Source organism: Lissotriton vulgaris, chromosome 6, assembly GCF_964263255.1.
Source record: "Lissotriton vulgaris chromosome 6, aLisVul1.2, whole genome shotgun sequence".
In the NCBI taxonomy this organism is placed as follows: Eukaryota; Metazoa; Chordata; class Amphibia; order Caudata; family Salamandridae; genus Lissotriton; species Lissotriton vulgaris.
In genome coordinates, this window is record NC_141694.1 from 756,267,294 (window position 1) to 756,293,925 (window position 26,632).

Genomic DNA, 26,632 nt, shown 5'->3' on the forward strand with positions numbered 1-26,632 from the left:
GTGGAGCTGTGTGGTGGGTGCCTCGGTGGAGCTGTGTGGTGGGTGCCTCGGTGGAGCTGTGTGGTGGGTGCCTCGTGGAGCTGTGTGGTGGGTGCATCGGTGGAGCTGTGTGGTGGGTGCATCGGTGGAGCTGTGTGGTGGGTGCATCGGTGGAGCTGTGTGGTGGGTGCATCGGTGGAGCTGTGTGGTGGGTGCCTCGGTGGAGCTGTGTGGTGGGTGCCTCGGTGGAGCTGTGTGGTGGGTGCCTCGGTGGAGCTGTGTGGTGGGTGCATCGGTGGAGCTGTGCGGTGGGTGCATCGGTGGAGCTGTGCGGTGGGTGCATCGGTGGAGCTGTGTGGTGGGTGCATCGGTGGAGCTGTGTGGTGGTTGCATCAGTGGAGCTGTGTCGGTGGAGCTGTGTGGTGGTTGCATCAGTGGAGCTGTGTGGTGGGTGCATCGGTGGAGCTGTGTCGGTGGAGCTGTGTGGTGGTTGCATCAGTGGAGCTGTGTGGTGGGTGCATCTTTGGAGCTGTGTGGTGGGTGCCTCGGTGGAGCTGTGTGGTGAGTGCATCGGTGGAGCTGTGTGGTGGGTGCATCGGTGGAGCTGTGTGGTGGGTGCATCGGTGGAGCTGTGTGGTGGGTGCATCGGTGGAGCTGTGTGGTGGGTGCATCGGTGGAGCTGTGTGGTGTGTGGCACTTTTTATAAATCATTAGTAAAAGAGATCAATGAAATTCAACTAAAACCCATATATAGCAGAAGAGGAGAAAGCTCTAGTAACGGGATGCAGGATGAATGTATTCCTTTGAAGCAAATCGCCAGCATGTGAAAGGTGTAAAATAGCAATCCGCATAAAACGAAAATGCCAGCAAAAGACTTTATAAGATTCTGTGTGGCCCTGATAAAATAATTAGAGCGTTTAATTACATCATGACCAACAACGGGATTGTTTATATTGCAATATAAATAATCCCTCGGCATTGCTGTGGTGGGAAGGGGGGGGGCGGGGAGAGGCAAGAAGGGAAGAATAGGGGCCGGGAGCAGCAGCCTTTGATGTGCCGGCCGGCCGGCCGGCCGGCCGGCCGTGTAGTGAATAATTAGGGGAGGAGAAATGCTGGATGGGGGAGGCTTGAGATGCCTGAGGAGGCTGGTGGCTTTGATGTGCACGCGCTTCGGGCACTGCAACAAATCGCCGAGTTAGGTAAACTTTGTTTAAGCTGCAATATAGCTCCCCAGCTATGCGCATGCGCATCAGCAGGCGAGCCCTAAAAAGCCCCAAGCTCTCTTTTTTTAACAGGATTATATAATTTAATGTTGTGCAACATCTGCACTGCACGCAGATTACATTTCTTATAAACCAACCACCAGAGATCATGCTGCTAGAGATCTTGCTGGTCTGATGAGTGGTGGCTCTGATCTTTGACAGGTGAGTGGAAGAGAATACATTGGCTAAACTCAAAGATTCGAAAGGGTAGAAGAAGAGCAAGTGTGCATTGGAGATGCTAGATGAAACTTTGAGGGAGTGTGAAGTAGTAAGGGATGGTGAGAAAACAAATAGACTTCGAAAGGTAAGGGGTTGTTAAATATAACCATCTTGGAAGTGTAATGGACATTTTGTTGTGTGAGACACCTGAAGCAAGTATAAAGAACACATAACAATAGAGCGCTATGTATGCAAGCATTCAGGCACATTTGCACTGAACTTGGAAAAGCACTACACACAATGCACTAATGAGATTTTCTGCTAGATCAGGCGGGAGTTTGGGAAGAAAGGCTTTAAACATACTAAGTACCATTTAGTTTGTATATCGTAATACTGAATTGAATTCCAGAGAAATGCATGCTTCGTTTACTGGTGGTCCCCGGTAGGCAAAACAACCACAGAATCAAAGTATACAAATCTGCAGGAGAAGTCGTAGTAGGCTTTTCCAAATAGTCATACATCCAAGAATTGATTAGTAAGATGGCACTAAAGCAGGGGCTAGTGAGGGAATTGACCAATGCATGAGAATCGGAGAGGATGCAGCCTTACGGCAGGAGCGGTCGACCTCGAAGTTGGGGAACCGGGTTCGAGTCTCAGCAACGACGCCCAACAACGTGTGATTCTGGGCAAATCACTTAATCTCACCGTGCCTAAAAAAAGTGAGTGTGTCCTTGTGTAACTAAACTGGTGCTCATGTAAAGCGCTCTCATACCAGATGTCTCGGGTCTAGTTTGCGCCTGTATCATTAATATAGCCAGTGTCGTACACAAGGGCACCCCCTTACATCGGCACCTCTCTTTTTTTTGCTTAACAGTTGGTATAACTATGCTGTGGTCAGCTGAAAATAAAAGCTGTAGCTCAAACCTGAATGAGGCCTGGGCACTGGTGAAGTGAAGCAACCGATATTCTAACATTACTACATTTAAGCAACACAACCTTCATGATTGGTATATTAACAGATCACTAATTATGAAGCATTGTATGTGGGGAGATTATTAGCCAATGGTAGCCAGAATTGCTGTACAATCCAGTGCACATAGTTTGCTTTGCTGACTACATCACTGTGCTCATAAGTTATTGAACAGACTCACCGCTGTGTATCCATATGAAGAAGAAAAAAAACACACTTGAGTGGACAAAGATGGTTCCTGACCCTCATCACCAGTAGAAGGATCTTCCAAAGGCCTTTTCTTCTGGAGCAACAGAAGAAGCCTGGTCTCCCTATCTTTTAACGGTCTCAGATGAAAAGGTACATACTTTTAAAAAAAAATAAAACTGCAATGTTAGGTGATAAATAATTTGTGTTTTAGCAGCTTTGGAAAACCTCCTCGATCTCTACTCAATGGACACTAACATTATAGTTGCGGGCGACCTAAATCCAACTTTTGAACCACTCGCCATCCCAGAATGGCACCTTACTGATGAAGAAGATGTCCAATGGGGAGTCACAAAACTAGAACTCGACCCAGTAAAAAAATGGACGGAAGTGGTCATTCAGATTAATACCATCTGTCTAGAAAAGGGGCTAAGGGCTTTAAATGGTAGGATGCCCCAAGATAGACTGGGGGCTAACGCGTTCAATAATGGGCATAGCAAGAGTAGGATAGACCATATCCTCTCTAGTGTGAAATTTTGGCATACAATTGATGATATGGTGGTAAGGGACTGCTCTGAAAGTGAGCACAATCCCTTGTGTGTAATTCATGGATGGTGGAAGTCTGAGCCACCGCATGTTGGGGATAAGACTTTGGCCAACATCATCAATGATGTTGATAGCACTATACTATAGACAGAGCAGATCCTGTCCTCCAATGGGGACTTGGAGCTTCTAACACAGGAACATGATAGATTCTTTACTCGCATGAGATCCCACTTTGTTATGCGCTTCAGACCCAAGAAACAAGCTGACCTGAAACTCTGCGGCGGTACAACAATGAATGCAGGCAGGCAAAATGTTTCCTTGGGAATGCAATCAAGGGTGGCAAAACGGATATTGTACGCACTGCCAGGCAAGAATATAAAAGCACCATCCTGAAAGCTAAACGCTCATGGGATGAGCAAAGATGGCAGGACCTTAAAGAAGCTAGCTCACAGAACAATAGTAAACTATTCTGGAGCATCATAAAATTGGGCAGAGGGGGCCAACCTGACCAGCCACAAAGTCATGTCTCGCAGGAAGATTGGGTCAACCATTTTAAACCTCAATATGCTTGTAGTCCTACCGAGAAATATAGGGAAGTCCCTATCTATGTATTTTATCCGGATGAGGCTTTTAATAATAAGGATGTTTTATTAGCTCTTGGAGCAGTGGTAGGAGGCAGAGTGCCGGGACCAGATGGTGTTTCCGCTGATGTGTTCCTCCATGACAAATCAAGATAGGGTAGATATATTGTGCTGGTGGCTAATGCAATGGCCCAGGGTCCAGACTCCTGGAAAGGGGCTGAAATAATCCCTGTATACAAAAAAAGGAGACCACTCCCTCCCAGGGAATTGTAGACCCATCAGCCTGATAGACACAAAACAAAAGATAGTGGGCAGGCTGATCCTAAATAAAATCCAAGTTTGGATTGAAGACAGTAGTATATTGTCCCCTTTCCAAGCAGGCTTTTGAGCATACACTAGCACCATCGGTCAAGTGTTTCGCTTTATCCTTTTACATTGGAAGATAGTTACCCTGGGCAAAGGCAGCCTGTATGCTGCCTTTGTTGATCTAAGAGCAGCATTTGACCTCGTTCCCCGCTCCAGTCTGTGGGTGACGTTGAACAAACTAGGTCTCCCCAAAGAGTTGCTAACTCTCACAATGAGGCTACATGAGGGCAACTATGCTAGAATTCAATGGCACACAGGGCAGGGTCACCAGTCAGTTTCCAGTTGAAAGAGGGGTGCGTCAAGGTTGTGCCACAGCACCCATGTTATTTTCTTTGTACATCAACAGTATAGTTGACTGTATGTTGCCAGTGAACACGGACGCCCCTACTCTAGCAGGTGTAAAAATTCTGATTTTAATGTTCGCGGATGACACATTAATAATTCCAAAGACTCCTAGTGGCCTCCAGCAAGCTTGATCAATCTTTGAAGATTTATGCTCTGCTCGTGGCCTTGAAGTTAATGTGACAAAAAAGAAATTTATGGCTTTTAACCCGCATAGAACTTTTAAAGGTAGTATTTTAATGAACAATCAACCACTAGAACAAGTTAGGGCTTTCACATATTTGGGGGTGAATATACAGAGGGATCTAAAGTGGAATTATCAAACTGACATGGCTGCATTAAAGCATCGACAACTTTCGGGAGGGCTAAGTAATGAACATAAAAAGTAACTTACAAAACCAATAAAACCTGTGTTCCAAGTTTATGATATGAAAGTTGTCAGCTCGGCCCTTTATGGTGTAGAACTATGGGGGTTTGAGAACCTATCTAACCTAAACATTTCAGAAAACAAGTTCCTGCGTAGCATTACTAACCAACAAAGTACTCGATTACGGTCGTTAAGATATGATCTTGGTAGAAATCCCATATCGGAAGTTGCCAAACTGCACCCTATCCTATACTGGTGCAGGTTGTGGACAACACCTGAATTGTCATTGTACGCAGAGGGTTTCTTGATGTAATAAAATCCGATGTCTTTCATAAAATCGGTTGGCTAAGGGGAGTTAGAAATATACTAGTGGGTTTAGGCATGAAAACGCTATGGGAGAACCAAACAGAGGTCTCTTTCCCCTCAAAAAAGATCTTAAAAGAAAAGTATTGGGAGATGGTTTCCTATAATGTTTTGAGTGACACCGATTCTGCTTCTTTGGCAGGAATCTTCTAGGAATCAAAACTTATTCCTAGCCTTGAAACCTACTGGCATACCATTACCAAACCACTGGACAGGAAATTGTACTTCCAGTTGAGGGCAGGTTCACTGCCTTTAAAATTTTTCACTTCTAGGTGGTCTCCCTCAAGCGATAACAAGTGCCCTGCATTTGTGACCTACATAGAAACGGTTGCTCATATGCTCTTTGCCTGTCCTGCCTATGCAGCCCCAAGACTGGTCTGGCTGAGCCCCATATGCAAATTACTTGGCACTAGGAGGAGTGCAGAAGCCGAAAGTCTTATACGCACTAGCACCTTTCCACTAATTACAACAGCAGTTGCAAAATGCCTAGGGTGGATGTGGATAATAAGGCTGAAATCATTACCCGGGTAAATCGGTCTTGTGAAAAACGACCAGTTTGAACACATCAAATCAACAATGCAATTGTTTCCATGTCACCCAAATTCTTCTAGTTCTACTTGGATTAGATCTTAATCATCTGTAATTAAAAGAAGTGAGCTGTATGAAATTTGTATCAAAATGTTTAATACTTGCAGATGGAAGTTTTACCCAACTTTTCCACCAACAGGACTATTTTATGACCCATCTACGACATTTTTATGTATACATATCTAAAATGTTTTTTTGTAATGTGCTTTTAGGACTATCTGTTGAATAAAGCTTGTTTGGAGTACTTTTGGACTAACAGTGTAGTCGTGTATGTTGCTTTTGCAAAGTGGATTTGATTATATTACAACAAAAGGCTGGGTTTGTAAAGGTACAGCTGGGTAACCAAATAAAAGGAGATTTGTGCTGTATGCAGGGTTATTGTGGTGAGATGTAACCTAACACTTTTTGACAACTATACAACAGACGCTAAATTCACTAATTAAACATTAGAAATGTACTGTAAGGAGGATGTATGAAACATTTTAAATGAATGAAAAACGAACTATAGCTTGCAAACTAATTGTCAATGTAAGACAACAATGTTTTTGAACATTAAACATTACTTTGTCCTCCTCTATCCCCCGCGCAATCATTTGATTCAATGATGAAGTTTGACATAGGTTTTCTATGCATCACCAACTGGTAGGTTTCAATTCACCCACAAATTGTCAGTTTGTATGCCTACGAGTCAGAGACTTCTGTGAGTGGTTCTTCGCGCCCCAAAGGAGATTTACTCTCTTTTTTAAAACAAATGAAAATAGGATGACATTTTCCAGTTCAATTCAACTAGCATACAGGAGCCCTCACTTGGTGGAACTTGACTTGTCTTTGAATGGCACCATGCCTTGTAGCCGTGTAACAAATCGATGTTGTTAAGATACAAAATAATCTGTGTATGCAGCTGTAGGCTAAGAGCACACCCTTTTCTTACAACTATTTTCATTGTGCTTCTATGAATACCTACATTAGTAATTTGTGTGGTAACTGGGTATTTGCTTCAAATCAGCAACTGGTGCTGGACTTAGTCACTGCCCAAGTTCTTCTATTTTTGTAGTTTGGTGCACTGGGCACATGTTCTCCGAGTTCCAGTGTTAAGACTGCAGAACAGTTCATACTTCATGTGAAACTCAATATTTTCAAATCAGCATCTAAATACCCCCCCCCCAAAAAAACAAAAGAGAACCATACATCTCAATCTTCTAAAGCATCCAAAAGTGTTTCTAATCAGGTAAAGAATGTATTGCTGCTTGCAGTAAAGATGCACTGCAGGTGGGCTGAACCACAGAACCCACCTCAGTAAATCTCACACAAAATTCTTTCGAAACCTTTAAATCCTTCTTTTAAAATCACTCATTCCCTTCCTGTGCAATGCTTTATTCTGAATAATCTTTGATAAAGCAGTCAGTTCCTTCATTCTAAAGCTAGGTATGCCAACTGAAACCATTATTAATTCCCTTTTTTTTTCTTTCACCGGTTGAGTGATTTTGATTAGACGGATACCGAATCCTCGCTCACAATGAATTTCTGCAGGGGTAGAATTTAAATCTGCTAAACTACCAAAACTGAACCAGTGGGGACCTCAGGAACTCATGGCTCTCATTTCCAACTTGGGGCTTCAGCCCATTGCCTCACCTGAGCTCCCTCTAACAGAAGTGTTAGTTGAATGTTTGCACAAGTAATTACATTTTTGTGTTTTCTTACTTTTTGACTTTGTGATTGGGTTGTCCCCATTTGGACCCGAACCATAGCTTTACCATTCATATTGATACACTAAAAATATCTTACTTTATTGAAATCACTTAAATTGCTGCCAAAGTAATATTGTTTCAATTTAAGACTTGTTGTAAAGTTCAACGATAAGCAGTAACCCGTATACTAAAATACCCCATTTCATAGGCGCTATCTAGATTGGCTACACCATAACAAAATGAGAAAAGTAACTCCACAGCAAAAATGAGAAGCCTTTGTAAACTCAAATGTATGGCCTGGGATCTCTGTGGCGAGGATTCAGCGTTTTTGCCACATTATTCATAGTTTACACTAAACATTGAAGTTCTGATACTTGAGTAAATCACTTCAGTAGCCACGTGAAAAATGATGACTAAAGTACTCACATGATCTCAGTCAATCTGATGTGCCAAGGTAAAAACCCCAATGTGCTGTCCACAGAACCAAACTTCAATATTAAATCAGGGTCAGGAAAACCTTTATTACCTGCAAATAAAAACAAAAAATAGAAGTTATAAGAAAATGTATACATTTAAAGGTGAACATAATTGTAAAGAAGCTTTTCATAATTGTTTCAGAGAAAACAGTCGAATTAATATTTAGTGTAGACAGAAAGAATCCACAAGATGGATTTTTGGAGAATACTTTAGAATGGAGGGTTTTAGTTACCTAATAACCTGGTCTTTAAGGAACAGACATTTCAGAAGAGTCAATATATGTTGCTTGTAACCCTCTCACTCTTTTTAATTAAATCGCCAATAAAAATAATTGCTGTCAATGTGTGCAGCTTTAAATTTCAATAGTTTCCAAATAAGCTTTCATCAGGAAAAAAGAAAACTCAATATCAGCTCCTATTAGCTAGGTGTGTTTTGACAGAAAACAAATACCTAGCACTCCTCTAGATGCTGTGCTACAAGAAGTAATGTTAAAACAAGAGCCACACTTGTGAAAGCTAATCAAGCCTGAAATAAATTGATGTGTAGACATTCATGCACTTTAAGCAATGAGTTGACAAAGCTGGTAAGTAACTCACGCAAGACCAAAATGAGTTACTTGATATTAAAAAGACATCTTTCATCCAGAGAAATCAATTTCATGCCTCGCCATGTTAACCTATGCCTTATGTTCAACTCCTCAGCTCACAACACATCTTGCAGAGGGGTGTCCAAATTGCCAGATGACAAACCACAATCCATCTAAATCAGCTACCTCAGTGAATCAGTTCCCATTAAGTACAACCCCATATCTGTGAGCAAGTAGGTTCTCTATTGCATCCTCCTCGAAACAGAACTCCGTACTTGCAAATAAAACCTATAGAATTTCCTGATATCATTCCAGGCTAGTTGGCAGAGAACTCATCTGAAACCCTCTCCAGAAAGTCTGGTCCAGATGCCTGGAAAGTGGTTATAGGTGATACTTTCTATAGCGATTACCCATAAAGGCTTCTGGATCTGAAAAATATCAATCCATGTTAGAGTTGAGGTGGATCAGCTACAAGATAATATAGATAAGTTTAGCTTTTTGGATCCATTCATTCCACTTTTATGCAATGCAAAGGAATGGAGACCATGCTCTGAAATGCGCTACAGGTTCAGAAAATGCATATATGCTCCGATGCTGGAATCTCAGATAATGGAGAAAATTACATTCTGCTGCAGCAGGTTAACAGAATAAAGAGTATCCGGATGTGCCATCTCAAGACATCCTTTAAATAAAACACTAAGCATTTATTAGGCAAAGTGTAGTGCCCATGTGAACCAAAGAACAGTCCTAAACAGATTAACTTGGAATTCAACCTCTGTGGATCTTTTGCAATTTAAGCCTGATGAGTTCATCACATGCTGAGGTCACCAAGATCTACATTATGGTGAACGGAGAGCCCAGCCAGAATGCACAAATTATACATATGGATGCAGACAGGTGGCTCAAAATGGATGGAGGGTGGAAGTTATAGCTTTCAGATAAGAAGGGCTCTTTTGATCAGAAGTCAAAAACTGGTTTGAACCAAAAAAACGTTTATGAATTAAGTTTTCCCATTAAAAGAAGCCTTGTGTCCGAACATTAGTAAATAATTCCCTTATTTTTCACAATTGTAATTCAGTCTTTGGTACTCTACAGGCACAGATTGAATGCAACAATGGAACATTCAGACCTTATATCAAATTACTGTGCATGCCTTGAGTGTACAGTTTGAAGACAAGTACGACTGGTTGTCCAAGTAACCACTGCACATTCCTCAGCTTCGGATTGTTTTCCCCCTGATTTTTCAGTTTCAGAGCTACAAAGCAAATAAGAGAACTCTTGCAAACCGTATCAACCCGATGAGAAGGCCTAATCCGTAATACTAAACAGAACAAAAACAAATAACATTTTAATGCACCCCTCCCACCCCTGGAGCACACCAAATATGGTACTGGATGTCTTATAGGGTAGTTCAGCCTTTTGAATGCCTCCAGGAATGATCTAAAGGCAACAGTGGTAACTTATATTTAGCATGGTTTGAAACACTGGATGATTCTAACAAGTTAAATACTGTTTATATTACCATCATGCGTTTATCATGCATGTACGTGTACATGTAGAATTAACCGAGGTCCAGGCAATAGCGCGTAAACAATAAAATACAATTTATCTTTTGTAAAGACTACGTTAAAACTACACGTGTACAAATCTAACACTGCAGATGCTATGAATGCTATCCACTTAAAACCACTAAAACATGCCATTTATAATTTCTAGAGGACCTAGCAGCACCCAAAGCGTAAAAAGTGTTTCCATAAATCAGATTTTTAGAAAACTACCAAATCCCGGAATCCCTGCAGTCTACCACCACACACTTTGGAAGAAAAGTAAATTGTCATTCCATTAAGATCATGTGATAAAGCACTTCAATGTAGATATTGCAGTTAAATAGAAAAAAATACGTATGATGCACACATTACATGCTAAATTACTGACCCAGGACAATAAGCGGTTTAGAAATGAACCAAAATTAAAAGGCTAAATGCATGGTATTACAATTTTCGATACACGTGAAGTACAAAAGCATTACTTTTGCAATATAAGAATTATTCTAGTTTTACTCCACCAACTATTTTCTCATATGTCTTGGATTCTACTGTAGAAACTAAATCATAGAAGACAATTCTCTGGCACAGCATAAGGCATAAAACTAAAAAACTGACCGTGACAACTACATCATGCACTAAGTGAGACATCCAGGGCAATGAGGTATGAAAGCAGTTGCATCAATTTCAAAAATTAAAAAACTTGGAATTATAACTTTCTGCAAGATAAAACTATGGTGTAGTACATCCTATACATCTATTCACAACATGTGAAGTTACACTTAAGTTTAGTTGATTGCTTCCGTTTTAGTAGCATTTTTCAGAACAGGTACTACAAGGATACGTAACCATCATAAAAAAGTACACATTAGAAGAATATGATCCCTTAATAACGTGACACACAAATGCTGTACAAGGATAACCTAAGTATGGTGGACAGTCAATATATGTGTTGAATAACACACACGGGTCATTTAATAGACAGCACATGTACTCAATATGAACCACAGTGTAAAGTAAACTGTGTTCACTTAAACGTAATCAAACTACTTTGAAAAATAAATTCACTGCAACAGTGATGTTTTCAATCCATAATCTCAAGAACAACAATTCAGTATCAAACATAGGTTAGTATAGACTTTATAACATGTGCAGCTTACTTTGTAGTAAATTGTCTAATACATCTACATCCATATCTGTCGGTCTTCTTTGTTGCTGTGATACCAATTGGCAAAAGTTTTGAGCAGCTCGCACAATATCTCCCTTTCCGTCATCGGAGGATAGCATCTTCACCGTTGTTCGCGACTTTAGTGCTGCAAGATAAAATGCAGAGATTTATAGGGAAGATCAATGGAACATAGTCTGACATGTTTCATTATGAATGGAGTATGATCAGTCAAGAAAAACAAGAATTTTGCCCCTCAGCACTCACAAATTATTGTACCGGCCTTCAAAAAACACATATCCCAAGAAAGATTCGGTAAAATTCCGTTCTTATCTTGTGAACACTGATGGCACTCAATGAAACTGCTCAAGTGCTTCACAAACAAGGGGCGAGAGGTTTACCATAATGACATTTGAGCTTGTCGCACACCCCTATTTTCACGTATCCGATGCCTAAAAAGTCAAAAATAATCCATGGGCAAATAAAAAGCAAAGTTTCATGCACTTTCCCTCTTCAGCTGGATGGATCAAGAAGGACACCGCCACCCCAGATGACATGCACATGGACTGTGCATTTTATTCTTCACAATGAGATCAGTAAAGTGTGACAGATTTGAGATCGTGTGAAAAACGATACCTATCTTTCAAACCAGACATCATCTGAGACGTGCTCTCTCTCCCATGAGCAAATCACCATTACTATTAATGTACCTTTCTTGCAGTATCATGTTGTACTGCCCCACCTCCACCTACTCCAAGAATCTTAAAGGATATTGTAGAAAAATCCCTACTATCCACTCCTTAAAAAAGAAACAAGGTAACAAACTTGGACCTTAATAATCCACACTTTTCAATCAGTGACTGTAAAACAAATCACATTTTCCAAAACACACGCTCCCTATCCACTTCAACAATCCACTCATCCCATTCTTGTACCCGATTTATTCACTACCTACCAGTCCTGTCTTTCTACCAATAACGACCCTCCATAATCTACATGCCCATCCAAATATATTTAGTTTCATTTTCCCTACAAATCTTCGCATCCAGATGTAAAATCCCCAATGACTATGCCTGATCACCTAGATCCACAATAAACAGGCTCCATGCATAAGCAACACTGCTTTGATTCTTATCAAATAATTCACTATAACCGCTCAGTCGGCAGCACATCTGTATACTTCACACTGCCAGTGCCTCATGTGCTACCTTCTCACATTAAAATAGCAAAGCATTTGCCCTAACAAGCAAAGTGCTCCGTCACACTTCCATGTTCAATCAGGCTTTTAACAGTGGATGTAACTAAGCACTACTTAAATTACAATTTATCCTGTCCTACCTAAGAATTTTTTTTTATGTAAAAGAACAGCAACAACTGCATTTAACTAACTAAAACCACAGCAATGTGGGCTGGAAAATTCCCCACCACTAAAACCACCCATACTCATGTCTAATATTCTCATCTCTGGCTTTAACAATAACATCCCTTCCATTCTCAATCTCCTTATGTATTTAACCAACTAAAACCACAGCAATGTGGGCTGGAAAATTCCCCACCACTAAAATCACCCATACTCATGTCTAATATTCTCATCTCTGGCTTTAACAATAACATCCCTTCCATTCTCAATCTCCGTATGTATTCTTCTGTGTTCAACACAGGTGACCCCCTTCACCATGCTCATGTCCTTTAATCCAAGTTACAACAGGCAATCAACCAGACTGGTTATGCATTAGAGCCATCCACTCCCAGTCTCCTAGAATAGTTTCCTTTCTTTAACGACCCGTCTACCAGTTAGTGCTACAAGAGGCTCAGGCCTGGGATCTCTTGCTTTTGTCCTCTGCTCCTCCTCTGTTGGCAACCGTCTCCTCCTTTGATTTCTTGTAGCACCAATGTGCTGATAATATCCAATTGTATTTCTGCTTTCATACCTACTCTTTGCCAGCAAAACCATTTCTGGCAGACGGCTGTTAAATGGCTCTCGGCTCACAACAGGTGAGCTCCTCTAAGACGGACATCCTTTATTTTATAGCCAGAGAAGCACCTACCTCTCCGTATTTCCAGAAATCTCCTACATTCTAGTACCTAGGAGCATGATTTAACTGTGCTACACCACTTCAATCCTTCATCGCATCCACCACCGGTGCCACTAGGTTTAACTAGTCAGTGAAAACAAAAACAGAAAAACAAAAAAGGATGCTCTCGTTTGGATAGTGGATCAAGTTGTGAACTAAGCAGAGCATGGAAAAAAAGCATAAAACATTCAAATTCAACTAAGGAGCCCAAAATACGCATAGCCGTCCTGTCCTGCCTTTACTATGTACTGCTGCAATAGTTATTTTGGTCTTTAGTTCAAAGTACAGTAAACCAGGGGTTGGCGGGGAGGGGGGGGGGGGGGGGGGGCACTCAAGCTTTGGGCCAAAGATCCAATACACCTAGTCTACTTGTAAATGTTCTAAACATCTACCAGACAATTGCCTGAGTTGCCTGCTCTCTCAGTATCAGTTGTCCATCACCAGAGAGTACAGCAAGTATGAAAAGATAATGTTAATTTATATAGAACAAAGCAATGTCAATTAAAAGTAGGACTCTTTGCATATTGGAGAAATATCTTTAAAGGCAAATTCTATTGCCCGCCACTCCATACACTAATACAGAAGGTTCTGTCCTACAGGAAATCAAACTAGTTGAGGCGGTGAGACGAGCACCTTCTCTACACCGAAGCCATATTTCAAGGATTGCAGGCAGCTCAGGCTCCGTCACCTAGAGAGGTGCCCTTTACAGGAGCAGGTACTCTCTGCTCTTTAAATCATGACCCTGCAAATCATCATGAGCTTACAGTCCCTCCTAGATCAAGCATTTTGGAAGCTGGTGTTGTAGCTCATAAAAACCTGGCAGCAAACAAATCCTGCAATGCAAAATCATGAGACATGAGAATCTGACACCATCATGGTGTGCTTGCCTGTTGACTCCAAAAGTGGAAGATAGCCTCTTCGATATTCACTATACATTCTGGAGTATAATTTCCCAACAATATAGGTACAGAAATCTTGAAGAACATTCTTTAGCGTGCTAGATTCAAGCACCCTTTCCATGTATTATTTATTTGTAATTTTGACATCACAGAACGTGGAGAAAATGCATAACTAGGTTAGATTTTTAGCAGTTGTACTTCCAGGTAGAGTAATAGAAACAGGATGTCCACATAAGGTTGAATATGGGACTTTAAACACAAAAAGGTGAAACAGTATATACAAGCCTTCCTAATAGTTTCTCCACAACTAATACGGACACCTACATTTAACACTCAAATTACGTATTATTTTGTGCGTTAAAAGGGGAAGTGATCTCTCCAATTAAAAATGAAATATATCCTGCAGGTGATGAAAACATCAATGTGCCACAACCAGAAAGGGCTAGATTTTCTGCTTGGTAATCGTCTGGTTTTATGCATTTGTACTATATGCTATGATTTATGTAGGCATGGATGCAAAGCTATTAAAATGTTCATTGATCGCAGTACAAGAGCCCCTGTACGAAAACTGTAGGCATAAGCCTATGACTTGTGATGTTACTGGTTATGGGACTCTAGCATTCTGAGAATTGTAAATTCATCAAGAGAAAAAAACCTGCCACTCGAAATTCAAAAAGAAAAAGAAACAAAAAGCACCTATGAAAGGCAGAAAAGTACAAACAACCCCGGAGATTCCTCCAGGACAAAAACTCTATCCAGCAAACTCGGAATCAAAATGAGATATACATGCGATGGGAGGACGAAACAGCCTCTTTGTCTATCTAGAAGGGTAAGTGTAATATTAAAATTATGAAGCACTGCAATAATATGCATTTCCCTAAATTAATTGAAGAGTCGTCAAATAGATTACAGGAAGAGGTCAGAGGCTTGGTTCACATTATTGGAAATGAGAAGGCGTGGCACTCGTACCAAATCATACCTTGCACTGCTTTGTTGTTACTGTTATTGGCAAACTCCACAGAATACTTAGAACAGTCGAGGCCAAGGAGCTCCTGCTGTTGTTTCAAAATTTCATCCATCAACCTGGCGTTGTTCCGCTTGAATATTCCTGCAACACAACACAAGCACTCATGAGCTGGTCTACTTTCTGTAAATATCACATGTTTACCAAACACAGCGAGGACTGTAGGAGGAATAAAGACAGCTTTTTCTAGAAGCAGTCACCCTAGACCAGCAGAGGGCTGTAAGATGCCGGGTGAATCTGGCTACATGTTAACCTTGAAAGGGAATGAAGAACCAGGCTTGTACTGCAATAAATATCATGCTGGACTGTTACCCATGTGTTTTTGCAGAGCTTCTAAAACGAGGCAGTTAGTTTTGAAATGGTTCTCTCTGCCCATATCACAATAAAATCTAAGGCATAAGTAATTATTCTTACAATAGGTATGTATGGCGAATAGTGTGTTAAATCAGGGTATCTATTTTTACCTGCATAATAATCAGGGCCCAACACTGAGCTACAATAGTTCAGCTTTACAGTTTCCTGCTCATGGCAAACCAGAGTTTAACGCCCTCTCTAGCTGATGTTACCTGCTGTTATCTGCAAACACTGCACTTGTGAACCGGCACCAAAGCTAAAGCTGCAATTACCTGGAATCACATGGGATAGAGGGATATAAGCACTCCATTCCCTAATGTTACTCAAAACAATGAAGGCAGCTGCAGATGGGGACAGCATGCAACACCTGCTGGGTTTGGGCTCTCCGTGCAATATTGCAAATGACAGTGCAGTATAGGGGACAATCAGTTAGAGGACAAGCAGTACTGTTGTAGCGTTGGGGTTGATGACACTTACATGGGGTGGGGTGGCAATGCATACATGTTTTAAATCCATCGTGTGGGGATGTATTTTACAATATAGAAATAAAGTTGGTTAGAAAGATATGTCAATGGAGCATTCTTTAGAGTTTAAAGTAGAAAAAATAAGTGTTTTCTATTCAGTCATCCAGAGGAAAGTTTGTTCTCCACATTTATTCAAAAGTACAACTTCACTCAAAGCATGTGTTTCTTGCGTTTTGACGTAACTCTGTTCGGCACGTTTTCATGTATTTGCGTTTGAAAAAGGTCTCTGGTGGTTTTGAAAGGGCTGATACTATTGAATGTGTTGTCAGGTGACTTCACAAACACAAACTTGTGAATTCGGTCAGTATTTGAGTTTCATGAGCTGTAATTGGCTGACGAAGGGGATGAACTCTTTTTTCCCGGCAATGTAGAAAAAAAATTGCACCAACAGTCATGATAACTGGTTCTTATCACTAAAAGGGTGGGGACGGGGTAGAGATATGAGCACAATCGAAGAAAAACTGAGTTAAAAAATGTTTACAAAATGAATTTACCTTACAGAGAATGCCTAGAGGAAAAGGGAACAGCGTATAACAATAAGCTGCGCACAGTACCAGAGATGTGCTAGCTAACAGCTGTCCCGGTACCACACCATATCAGTGGAATCAGGATGTCTGGCTGCTTGTGGCGTTATGTAGTAGGGCTCCAGTACATACTAATAACTGTTGCTTAACGATACTGCTCGTTGATATCACTGACCACACACAAGTGGTGCCTACATTGTGAAGACAATTAAAAAAAGGTTTGCAATCCCAACAAATTTAAACCATCTTCAAAACAAAAAAAAAAACAAAAAAGAGGAAATCGCCCTTCCTGGAAAACAGGATGGCTCATCAGACAATCGCGAAACTTAAAGCTCAGAAAGCTTGAACCGATCATGATTAACACGAGAACATCACGAGGAGATCACATGACTGTAGTACACTCAAAGAATCAGTCGAACCTGGGCATTATCGGAAACAGTCTCGAGGAGCAAACGGATCAGTGGTAATAACAGAAGGGGCACGTGCAAATGAATGAAATACTAGAGCCCCAAGCACGCCTGCAGTGACCTACCCCAGTGTCATTTTGCAGACTACATTTTGCAGACTACAATATACACTGGGTATAGTTTCTGCTGCTCTGTTTTATAAAAGCCCTCGACAACTTACAGAAGCATGTAGTCTGTTAAGGTTCACATATCAGCATGTAGCAATAAATAATCATGGGTTGATCTAAAAATCACGTTTACAAAAGGTAGCCTGAATGCAAAACCAAAACGAGGCATTGGCAAAGCCAAAAGGTCTGGTTTAATAGTGTTATTTCATGCACACTGACTTTGTTGCATGTATGTGTTACGTGTCACTCATTTGGTTTCAGATTAAATATTTTTAAGTGTGCTTCGGTGAATCAAAAAATTATTGCATTATGAATACAATGCATGCATGAGATAAAAAGAGATTGTTTGGCATCATTTCCAGATGTGTAACAGTCCTTCGTGGATTCCAATGCAAAAATTAGAAAGAGCAAAAAGCTAGATCATCAAATATCCAATTGCATGAGGCGAGAGAAATATTCTTTGGGTAGAGCCAAAGCCTTCTACGTAGATTTAAAAAAAAAACAGCAACAAAAGGTAAGTACAGATAGATAAAGCCAGTCACAATAACTCAACAAAAAAAGCCACAGTAAAGTGGTGTTAAGATAACACGTAGCACTCACGAAATCACTAAACTACAGAAGACAAAATCATCCATAAATGACAAGGAGTGACATTTATCTACACTCCCTACTATTAGTGCCTCAACCAATTAATTGTAATCCAATTAGCTTGCTGTGAAGCTCTTACCACTGTAACGAATGCAAGTAAAACAAATTAAACTGCCTTGATTTCAAACTGTGGCTAACCCTGGGTGGGTGATCACAGCTACACAACAAACAAATGATGGACGGAATGCTGACAATGCAAACATTCTCCACCAGTCAAAAGATCTGGGTTAAATCCATCGTTCTTTTGCTCCCCATGCCACCCCAGTTTAGGCCCAGCTTGACCCTGTGCCTCATTGATCACAGGTACACAACCACTACCTTTAAAGATTTAATGCCGGGAGTTACAGGGGAAAAGTACAAGTGGATCAGATTACATTCAGGACACCGAAAACTTTCCTTCATTTACTCCAATCTTCAACGCTTTATACATATTCAGATCAGAGCCACAGACTGCCCAGCATTCTTCGAAGCATAATGCAGAAGAAAAAAGCAATTTCATCACAAGCAGGAATTACTACTCCAATCACGGACAACTTGAGTAACGCGTAACAGGAGGCTCACAGAGAATAGACATGTTCGCATCCGCTAGAGAAGACTACAAAATGGATTGTCTGCCTCATGAACAAAATCAGGTCACACATTTCTGAAGTAGGTTTAACTCAGTTAATGCCACATTGTACAACTGGCAAACATCTCCAAAAACATGAGAACTTCACCAGATGTATGGACATTTTTCTAAAAATTTATTCTGCAGGAAAACCTAAAGGATTGTGAGTCTCCCTCAACTCTCCAAACAGAAGATATGAACCCGCAGGAGACAAGTGGAAGATGGTGCCCCTCCCCATGCATACACATAATTAGATCATTGCACGTGTGCATTTCCATGGTTCTGTGCCACTGTATCCCCAACTGCATGAGGACGGCACACCAAGGAGGCAATAATCACTTTTAAACTGACCCGTGGCACTGTGGTATTTGTTCCATGATACATTGCCTTGGGACCCAAGGATGGGCTGTTTGAGGTTCAATAAGAAGTGGTGGTGAAGTAGGTATGAGTGAATGTGGTACAAGTGGAGTCAGGGCTGCGGAAACATGAATTTAAAGGTTTTGAACAAAGGAAGTTAAGGGAAAGCAAGTTGAAGTCAGGTTGCACGTTAAGCATCCTGGAACTGGACTGGATTGCGAGTAGGGCGCAATAAGTGGGGAGGAGCAGAAGGACGCAGTAGGAGTCTGGATAGAAGACTGCCAAACAAATTTTAAGACTTTGCAGGTGCCAATATGTTGGTTCTTTTTTCCTTTTCATTTTCACTATGGTAATTATGATTAATTGTTATGTATACCTTTCTATGTATGCGCTGAATTACGTCCAGTCTGCTACATATTACAGAATAGGGTTGCAGCGGTTTGAGTCCTTATTTTCTTTGTCAGTTGCAGAGGAGCAGCCTGCCTGTCAGTAGCTTTGCATGCTGGCTAGTTTATAAATGAAACCTTTCACTTGTGGCTATGAGCAGTACTTAACAAGAATGTAAAGTTAGTGGCTGTGGCTATTACCAAACAACCATCCAAGGGAAAGGTGCATCACAGAAGCAACTCGGAATAAAACCATAGGCACACAGTTTTGACAAACTTGTTAATCAGGATAATTGAAAACTAGGGAAAAAAACGTTGCCCCACCCCAAACAAGACTGGTTGAAGACAAAACCAGACAAAAAATGTGTGCGATTTACTAGCTCAGCACCTAATTTTAAGTGTTTCATGTATGCACTAAATGTGGATGTGGGGGCGTGGCTAGCGGCCAAGTGTGATGGCCGCAGCCTGAGCGAGCTCCCACCGACCCGTGGCTTGCACTGAGGACACAGCCGGAAGATCTGGTCTAGCCTGGACGGGAACGACGTGATCGGATGACGAAGACCCTCCAGAGGGCTCCGATATGAGATTTGCGGGGCCATGACCCCGGGGACGCGGCTGGTGACTGAATACCTGGCCCGTAGATAATAGCTCTGCAAAATGGCGGTGCAGGCACGGGCGTTGGATTGAGGAGCGCCCGATCCTGTGGGGAACGTCCTGTACCTCTCAACGTGTGGCCTGGACTACGCTGGCTCCCCGAATGGGGGAGCGCGACGCTAAGGGCAGGAAGACCTAGCCGTCTCCTGTGGAGCGGGGCTCACCGAGTTGTGGTCTGGTCGGCCCGGGAGGCGGCACTAATCGAGGCCCCGGCTTTGGGGCTTGTCACTGATCGGCACCGGAAGGTGCGCAGCAGACCTGGTGTGGGCCCTCCCCCCTTTCCTTCCCCCCGCATCTGCCCGCGAGGCTTTTCACCTGGGTCCTTTGGGAGCGGAGGCACTGCAGCAGAGAGCTGCGAAGACGGTTCCTCCGGAGGGACCGCCCCCCTGCAGTCAGGAAGCACCCACTGAGGTACGGAGCTACTCAGGGCCCCGGCTTTGGGGCCTGACGGGGCCTGGTGCTCAGTGTTGGACGGCAATATGTGGTGGCACACATGAACGCGCAATCTTCCCTGAGGGAGGACAGCAGCAAGTGTGTTCGGCGCTGGCAGCGCTGCGGAGGCCAACCCCCCCCCCCCTCAATTTTGGACATGGAGCTTTGGAAGGCTTGTTGCTACGGGGGGGGCAGACATTTACTGTGCCGGGCCTCTGGGCCCCCTCCCCCGGCACGGGAACTGGAGCTGCATGGCCATATAATTGTCCAGGTAGAACGAGATTCGGCCCTTGGACGAGCGGACCGCGACGTTGTGTTGGGGGGGCAGCTGGTCGCTCTGCTTCCCCCCCCCCCTCCCCTCCATTGTCATAAAAATTTCTCCCAGGGGGCACATTTGGCCCCTCTGTTTCTATAGGCCTTCCAGCGGTCGTGATGGTCAGTGGATAAAGACTGGTCCTGCTGGCATAACCCGCGGTGCCCATATACGGAGGGTGTTGGAACTCTTGGTTCTGTGTTCTTGGCGTGCCCTCTGTGGGAAATTGCTGAATATAAGTGCGGCCTGCATTGGGGTGCTGCCTAGTTCGCATCCCTCCCGTCCTCGGGCAGCTGAGGGTTTCAGTCTGCCTTCCTGAGATCTTTTGAAGCCGGTGGTTGGTGCTGGTAGATTGGGATTGCTGCCATCAAACGTTACCGGGTCTCCTCCCTATGCCGTCTAAGAAAATGGCTACAGGAGGCAGAGGTTTATGGGGCAACCCGTAGGCACAGTTGTCCAAGTTCGCTTGGACCAAAGGAACGGACAAGGGGGACTCGCCGAGAGCGGACAAGACAGGAGCGGGGGCGTCGTCCACCCCGACCAAGGAGCCAACACTTCACGACGTCCTGGCAGCCATTGGAGATATGCGCACATCCATGGATTCTGTCACTACTGAAGTCTCCCTCCTCCGTGCAGACTTCAAGCAAACAAACGAAAAAGTGAAGGAACTCAAGGTGGTGACAGCAGCGCTACAAGAGGATACCTCTGAGTTACAGCGGCGAGTGCTAGACCTGGAAAAGAAACAGACTCGCATGGCGCAACAACTGGATGACTACGAAGGGAGGGCCCGCCGGAACAATATACGAATCCTTGGAGTTCCGGAAAAAACAGAGGGGCCTACTGCGGACCTTTTCGTGGAGGAACTGATCGTGAGACATCTGAAGCCTAAGGCACTCTTCGCCTTTTTCTCTGTCGAGCGCGCTCATAGAGTGCCAGGCGGGCGACCTAAGCCCGGGGCCCCACCGAGACCCATAATTGCGCGAGTTTTTAATTTCAGGGACAGGGATAGTATCCTACAGGCCTCCAGGACTGGCCCGCCGCTGAGGATAGACAACTATGAGGTCTCCTTCTTTCCAGATTTCACGGCACGGGTCCAAGCGCAAAGGCGCAGTTTTCAGGCAGTCAAGCAGGAACTCTGCATCAGAGAAATCAAGTATGCCATGCTCTTCCCTGCCAAGTTTACATGGGAATCTGGACGGTAAGCCTTGGTTCTTTGACTCTCCAGATGCAACTTGGGAATGGCTGGAGGGATGGACAAAGGTCGGCGACGCGGGAGGAACCAGACGAAACAGGTCAAAACGTCGGGAGGGTGAGGAGTCGGATTCCCCGGTGGTGGAGGCTGGGATGAAGGCCAGTGGACTGGACGAGCAGGAATGACCAGTAGCGTTGCCTGCCTGATGAACACCCCCACGATGACATTCACAAGTAACAGGTGGGGGGGACGACCATGAGGGGCGCCTGAGTTGGATGTCCAGATTGTGTAACAGGCCTATTTTCTGTCCTATAACGATAAGCAATGACTTCCTATGTTCGAAGTGTTAGCCACGGGTTGGTGGGGACTGTTTCTCCTCAGCGTATTTAGCACGGGTTGGGGTAGTACAGGCTCTCTGCCTTGTTGGGGGGTGGGCAGTTTGAGGTCCACAGGCAAAGGAGCAGGGAGGGGGTGGAGGGGAGTTCGTGGGGGGGGGGGGGGAGGGGGGGGGGATGTTGGGGGATTGAAGATCCTGATTGCAGTAACAATGTATGGCTTGCATTTTCATTGGCAGAAGAGGGATGGGGATTATTGTGCTTTCTTTCTTGTTTAGGCTTTGGGCTACATTGTGTGCTTCCTTATGACAGGGTACAAGATAGAGTGAAGGGACTTTGCGGCGATGTTGACTGTAATGGCAGACGATGCCCTTCCGGATATTCAACTGTACTACTGGGCGGCACAGTTGAAGATTATAAATCACTGGCTCCATGCCCCGCAGACTGAACCGGTGTACAAAGCGGATAGGTACGACTTGGGACGCGGAGGGGTACTGGCAGCGCTCTATGATGTTAAGAGCGGGGCGGCCCTGGTGGGCCCTACGGCCCACACAGTGAAGCTGTGCTACTTGGCCTCGGCTCGCCTCAAATGTAAAGGTAAGATTACACAGATGACACTGCTCTGGTCATCGCGCTGACTCTGCCGGCTCTGCAAGAGTAAGGGTTTTGAGGCCTGGGATATGATCGGCATCTCAACGGTTGGGGACCTTTGGTGGCGGGGCACAACCCTCAATTTTGACCAACTAGTGGACCAATATGATTTGGCACCTACAGAACACTTCAGATACTTACAGATTAGCCATGCTCTCAGATACTTACAGATTAGCCATGCTCTCTGATCGGTGCTTCCTGCTGGTGAGGAACTGCCTGAATATACGCCGCTGGAAGATAGACTGCTTACGGAGCATATGCCTAAAAAAGCGACCTCGCTGGTGTATCGTACGCTGGTCAATAACTTGCCCGACATCACTCCGAAACTCAAGGCAGCCTGGAGAGTTGAGGTAGGCGATCTGGATGAGTCTGACTGGAAACCGCGTTATCATCTGCTAGGGAGGTGGCTGTATCGTCTAGGCTCCGATTGGTGCAGCTAAAGATCCTACATCGAGTGTATTATACTAGGGTTACTCTTTACAAGATAGGGAGAATTGCACATCAGTACTGCTTGCGGGGGTGCGGGGAAGAGGGAACCTTCTTTCATACCATTTGGGACTGCACATTAAATCGCTGGTTTCTGGGCCCAGGGTCATGCGAACCATATCATAAGTGGCGAAGGTCACACTGGTTCCGGAGCCGCGCTGTTGCCTGCTCAATATTTGGGAGCCTAACGATCTGAGTCATTCCATGCAAGATTGGGCCACGCTCGGTCTTATGTACGCTAAAAGAAACGTGGCTGAGACTTGGAGGTCCCCCTCGGTGCAGACGCTCAGGGATTGGTGTGCAGATCTTGACTTTGCGATGGTGGCAGAAAAAGCGGTGTATTTGAATCAAAAATGCCCACGGAAGTGGGCCAAAATTTGGGGGGCTTGGAATGAGTATAGGGGATTCATCTGTGACCCACCACAGCTAGATAGTGACACTGATTCCGATTGGAGGGGGGGGGGGAGGGCTTCGGGACTAGAAGAGCGGGGGCTGTTGTATTACCCTACTCGTATTTTGCTTTTTGCAATTGTGTCACTGTATTTGTTTATCTTAGTCTTTTTGATTTGCCCTTGCGAATGTATGACGTACATGCCTCTCAAATGCCAATGTTTAATTTTTTATGTCAATAAAAAACGTTTAAAAAAAATATGTGGATGTGATGGAGAGTTGTCGGCAAGAATGCCCTACTCCCCTTGTTGTTGTTCTCGTTATGCATGCGTGTTGAGATTGTGTCCAACTGGTTTGGATGGGGAGTAGTTTGCTTCTGGTCCTGGGGATGGGAAGTTGGGTTAGTTATATTAAATGTAAGGTTTTAGGTAAAGCGGCGCCTGTATGCTGTTCCAGGATGGTCAGCCAGGGCACCACTGTGTGGTCTGTAGTGATTTGCTCCTGTGGTCACTCAACATGGCGAACTCCCTGAAGGTACAACTTTATCCCCGGGAACGTCCGGGAGTTTAACAGAATGTCCAAAAGATACATGGTGTACTCCTATCTTAAAAGGCTGGGTACTCATATTGCCCTATACTAGGAGACCTATCTCACTAGATCTGAAGGGTTGGCTTTGCAAAAGAGATGGCTTTTGCAACAAGTTTTTTGTTATGGGTAAGACCGGAGGTACCCTTCCAGAAAACAACTGAGTATATAGATCCGAAGGGCAAGTATGTGGTCATCTCTGGAAGATTGGCAGGTCACGAATTAAAATGGTCGGTATCTCGCTCCAATGTAAAGCAAGGGCAGTTTCTCGTAGAATTGTCTAGATCTTTGGGACCATATTTAACTCAGACTATATTATTCCCACACCCCCCTGGGAGATTCCGCGGTATACTGAACAGCTCATACTTTTTCTGAATGGTATCGGCAGCAGGGGTTAGTGGATTCTTGGAGGTGACTACACCCTGGGACACGCAATTACTCTTTTTATTCTGTTCTGCACAAACCTCAAGTTCGTCTAATAACCTTTCTGTGATCCCAGACTGAACATGGTGTAGTTCAGTGTTGAATGCAGAACCATTTCGGATCATAATTAGGGCTCCCAGTTTTCTATTTTTATGGATTTTTACAGATACACAGACAGAAAACATTGCATTTCCTGTCTGTATTTATTTTTAAAAGTGGAAAATACTGATAATTGGCTTCTTTTAGGTGACTCTCTATGCTGAGATTATGGACTTTCAGGCCAGTAGCTGAACATATTGGCAGCATAGGGAGCTATAAAGCTCAATGAAATTAATTGCTGCATATCTCAACATCTTTTTGTGCTATTATGCCAATTGTTTGATGTGTGTATTTTATTTTGGGTTTTGTAATTTGCTAAAATGCGACAGGCATCAAAGTATGCATGTCCGTTTATCTGTTAAATAAATGTGGAAATATACGAGTTATCACATCATCTGTTGACAAAACACAAACAAATATGGATATATACCAATAAGATGGGCAAAAAATAAATATGGATAAATACAGACGGAAATGTTTAAAAAATATATACCATAAAACCGGGAGCCCTAATCGTAATCCAGTATTAGTCTCCCTGAATTAGGAATACAAGCGTACTCCCATTCCAATTTGGTGTCTATATGTAGAGGCCCTGGATGATCAGGTCTTTGAAAACAATATTGGAGAGGCAATAACTGTATTTTGTGGATAACAAGGGGACTGCTTAAATCCCCTTTGACTGAGTGGGGTGCTTTTAAAGTAGGCGTTAGAGGTTGCTGTATTGCAGAAGTGGTTGGGGTGCGTAAAGCGTTAGTAGGTGAAGTAGAATCACAGGAAAAATGACTCCGGGATCTTCAGCAGAGGAGACCAGGAAATCCTGCTCCTAAGAATCTTTTTCTAGAGACTAGGGAGTCACTGACTGTGCAAGTTGAGAGACTTTGTTGTTTTGATTATATAGAGTATATCAGATTCGGGTCCATGCTGAGCATGATAAAACTGGCTTGTCAAACTAAATATCAGGGATGTGTTTGTTTTGGAGCTAGATTCAGACACAGGTGAACCCCTAGATAGCCAAGCCGCCACAAACGCAAGACTTTGAGAGTACTATACTTCCCTCTATGCAGCAGCTCCTAGGTTCCCTTTGAGCCAATGATGAGTTTCTGTCCATTGGGCTACTGCAGGTACTTTCAAGAGAGGTTTCAGATTCTTTGAGGAGTGAAATTAATGTGCAGGAGGTGAAAGCGGCAATTAAAAGTAAGGCGCAGGGATAAGTTCCTGGAGCGGATTGACTGTCTGGAGTTTTTTGCAGCACATGGGGATAGCTTGTCTCCAAAACTTGTAGAACTTTACTCTGCTGCTCTGGAATCAGGTCACCTGCAGAAGTTCACATGCAAGGCACTGGTCATCTCGCTCTTGAAGCCAGGGCGAACTTCCACAGATGTAAGAGCCTACAGACATTACCCATGCTCAATGTGGACTATAAAATTCGAAGTTGAATCTTACTGAATCGCCTTCAGCCCAATATGCCCTCTTTGATTCATATAGATCAAGCGGGTTTCATTCCAGGGCGTAAACATCGCTAAACATCAGAAGACTCGTCTCACTGATGAAGGAAGAGTTTTTTGTTAAACAGTTGGCAGCCTATATGGAAATAGATATCGAAAAGGCCTAGGATAGTCTAACTTGGGACTTCTTGTATCGGGTAATGGCTAAAATGAGCTTGGATCCTGGGTTTATTCGATGGATTCAGCTCCTTTTCACGGGTCGGGTTAGCTCAGTCAGAATAATATTTCAGCAGCATGATTTGGGACGTGGAACTAGACAATGGTGCCCAATTTCACCGCTATAATTTGCCATTATAATGGAAATTTTGGCCTGTTGTGCTCGCACAGAATAATACTTTTGTGGATTAGAGGTTAGAGAGCTATCCCATTATTTAGTGTGATATGCTGATACCATTGCCTTCCTAAGAGATGCTAGAGTGGACGTGC

General features: G+C 43.4%; 1 protein-coding gene across 1 annotated transcript in view; it reads right to left on the bottom strand.

The window, feature by feature from the left end:
- NUS1 (NUS1 dehydrodolichyl diphosphate synthase subunit) overlaps window positions 1-26,632 on the bottom strand; it is a 76,305-nt gene that overhangs the window by 35,212 nt on the left and 14,461 nt on the right. The window contains exons 2-4 of the mRNA XM_086926737.1: window positions 15,123-15,251; window positions 11,165-11,317; window positions 7,824-7,923 (exon numbers count right to left, since the gene is read on the bottom strand). Of these exons, the coding sequence (XP_086782863.1) occupies window positions 7,824-7,923; window positions 11,165-11,317; window positions 15,123-15,251 (382 nt within the window). The remainder of the gene's footprint in view (window positions 1-7,823; window positions 7,924-11,164; window positions 11,318-15,122; window positions 15,252-26,632) is intronic.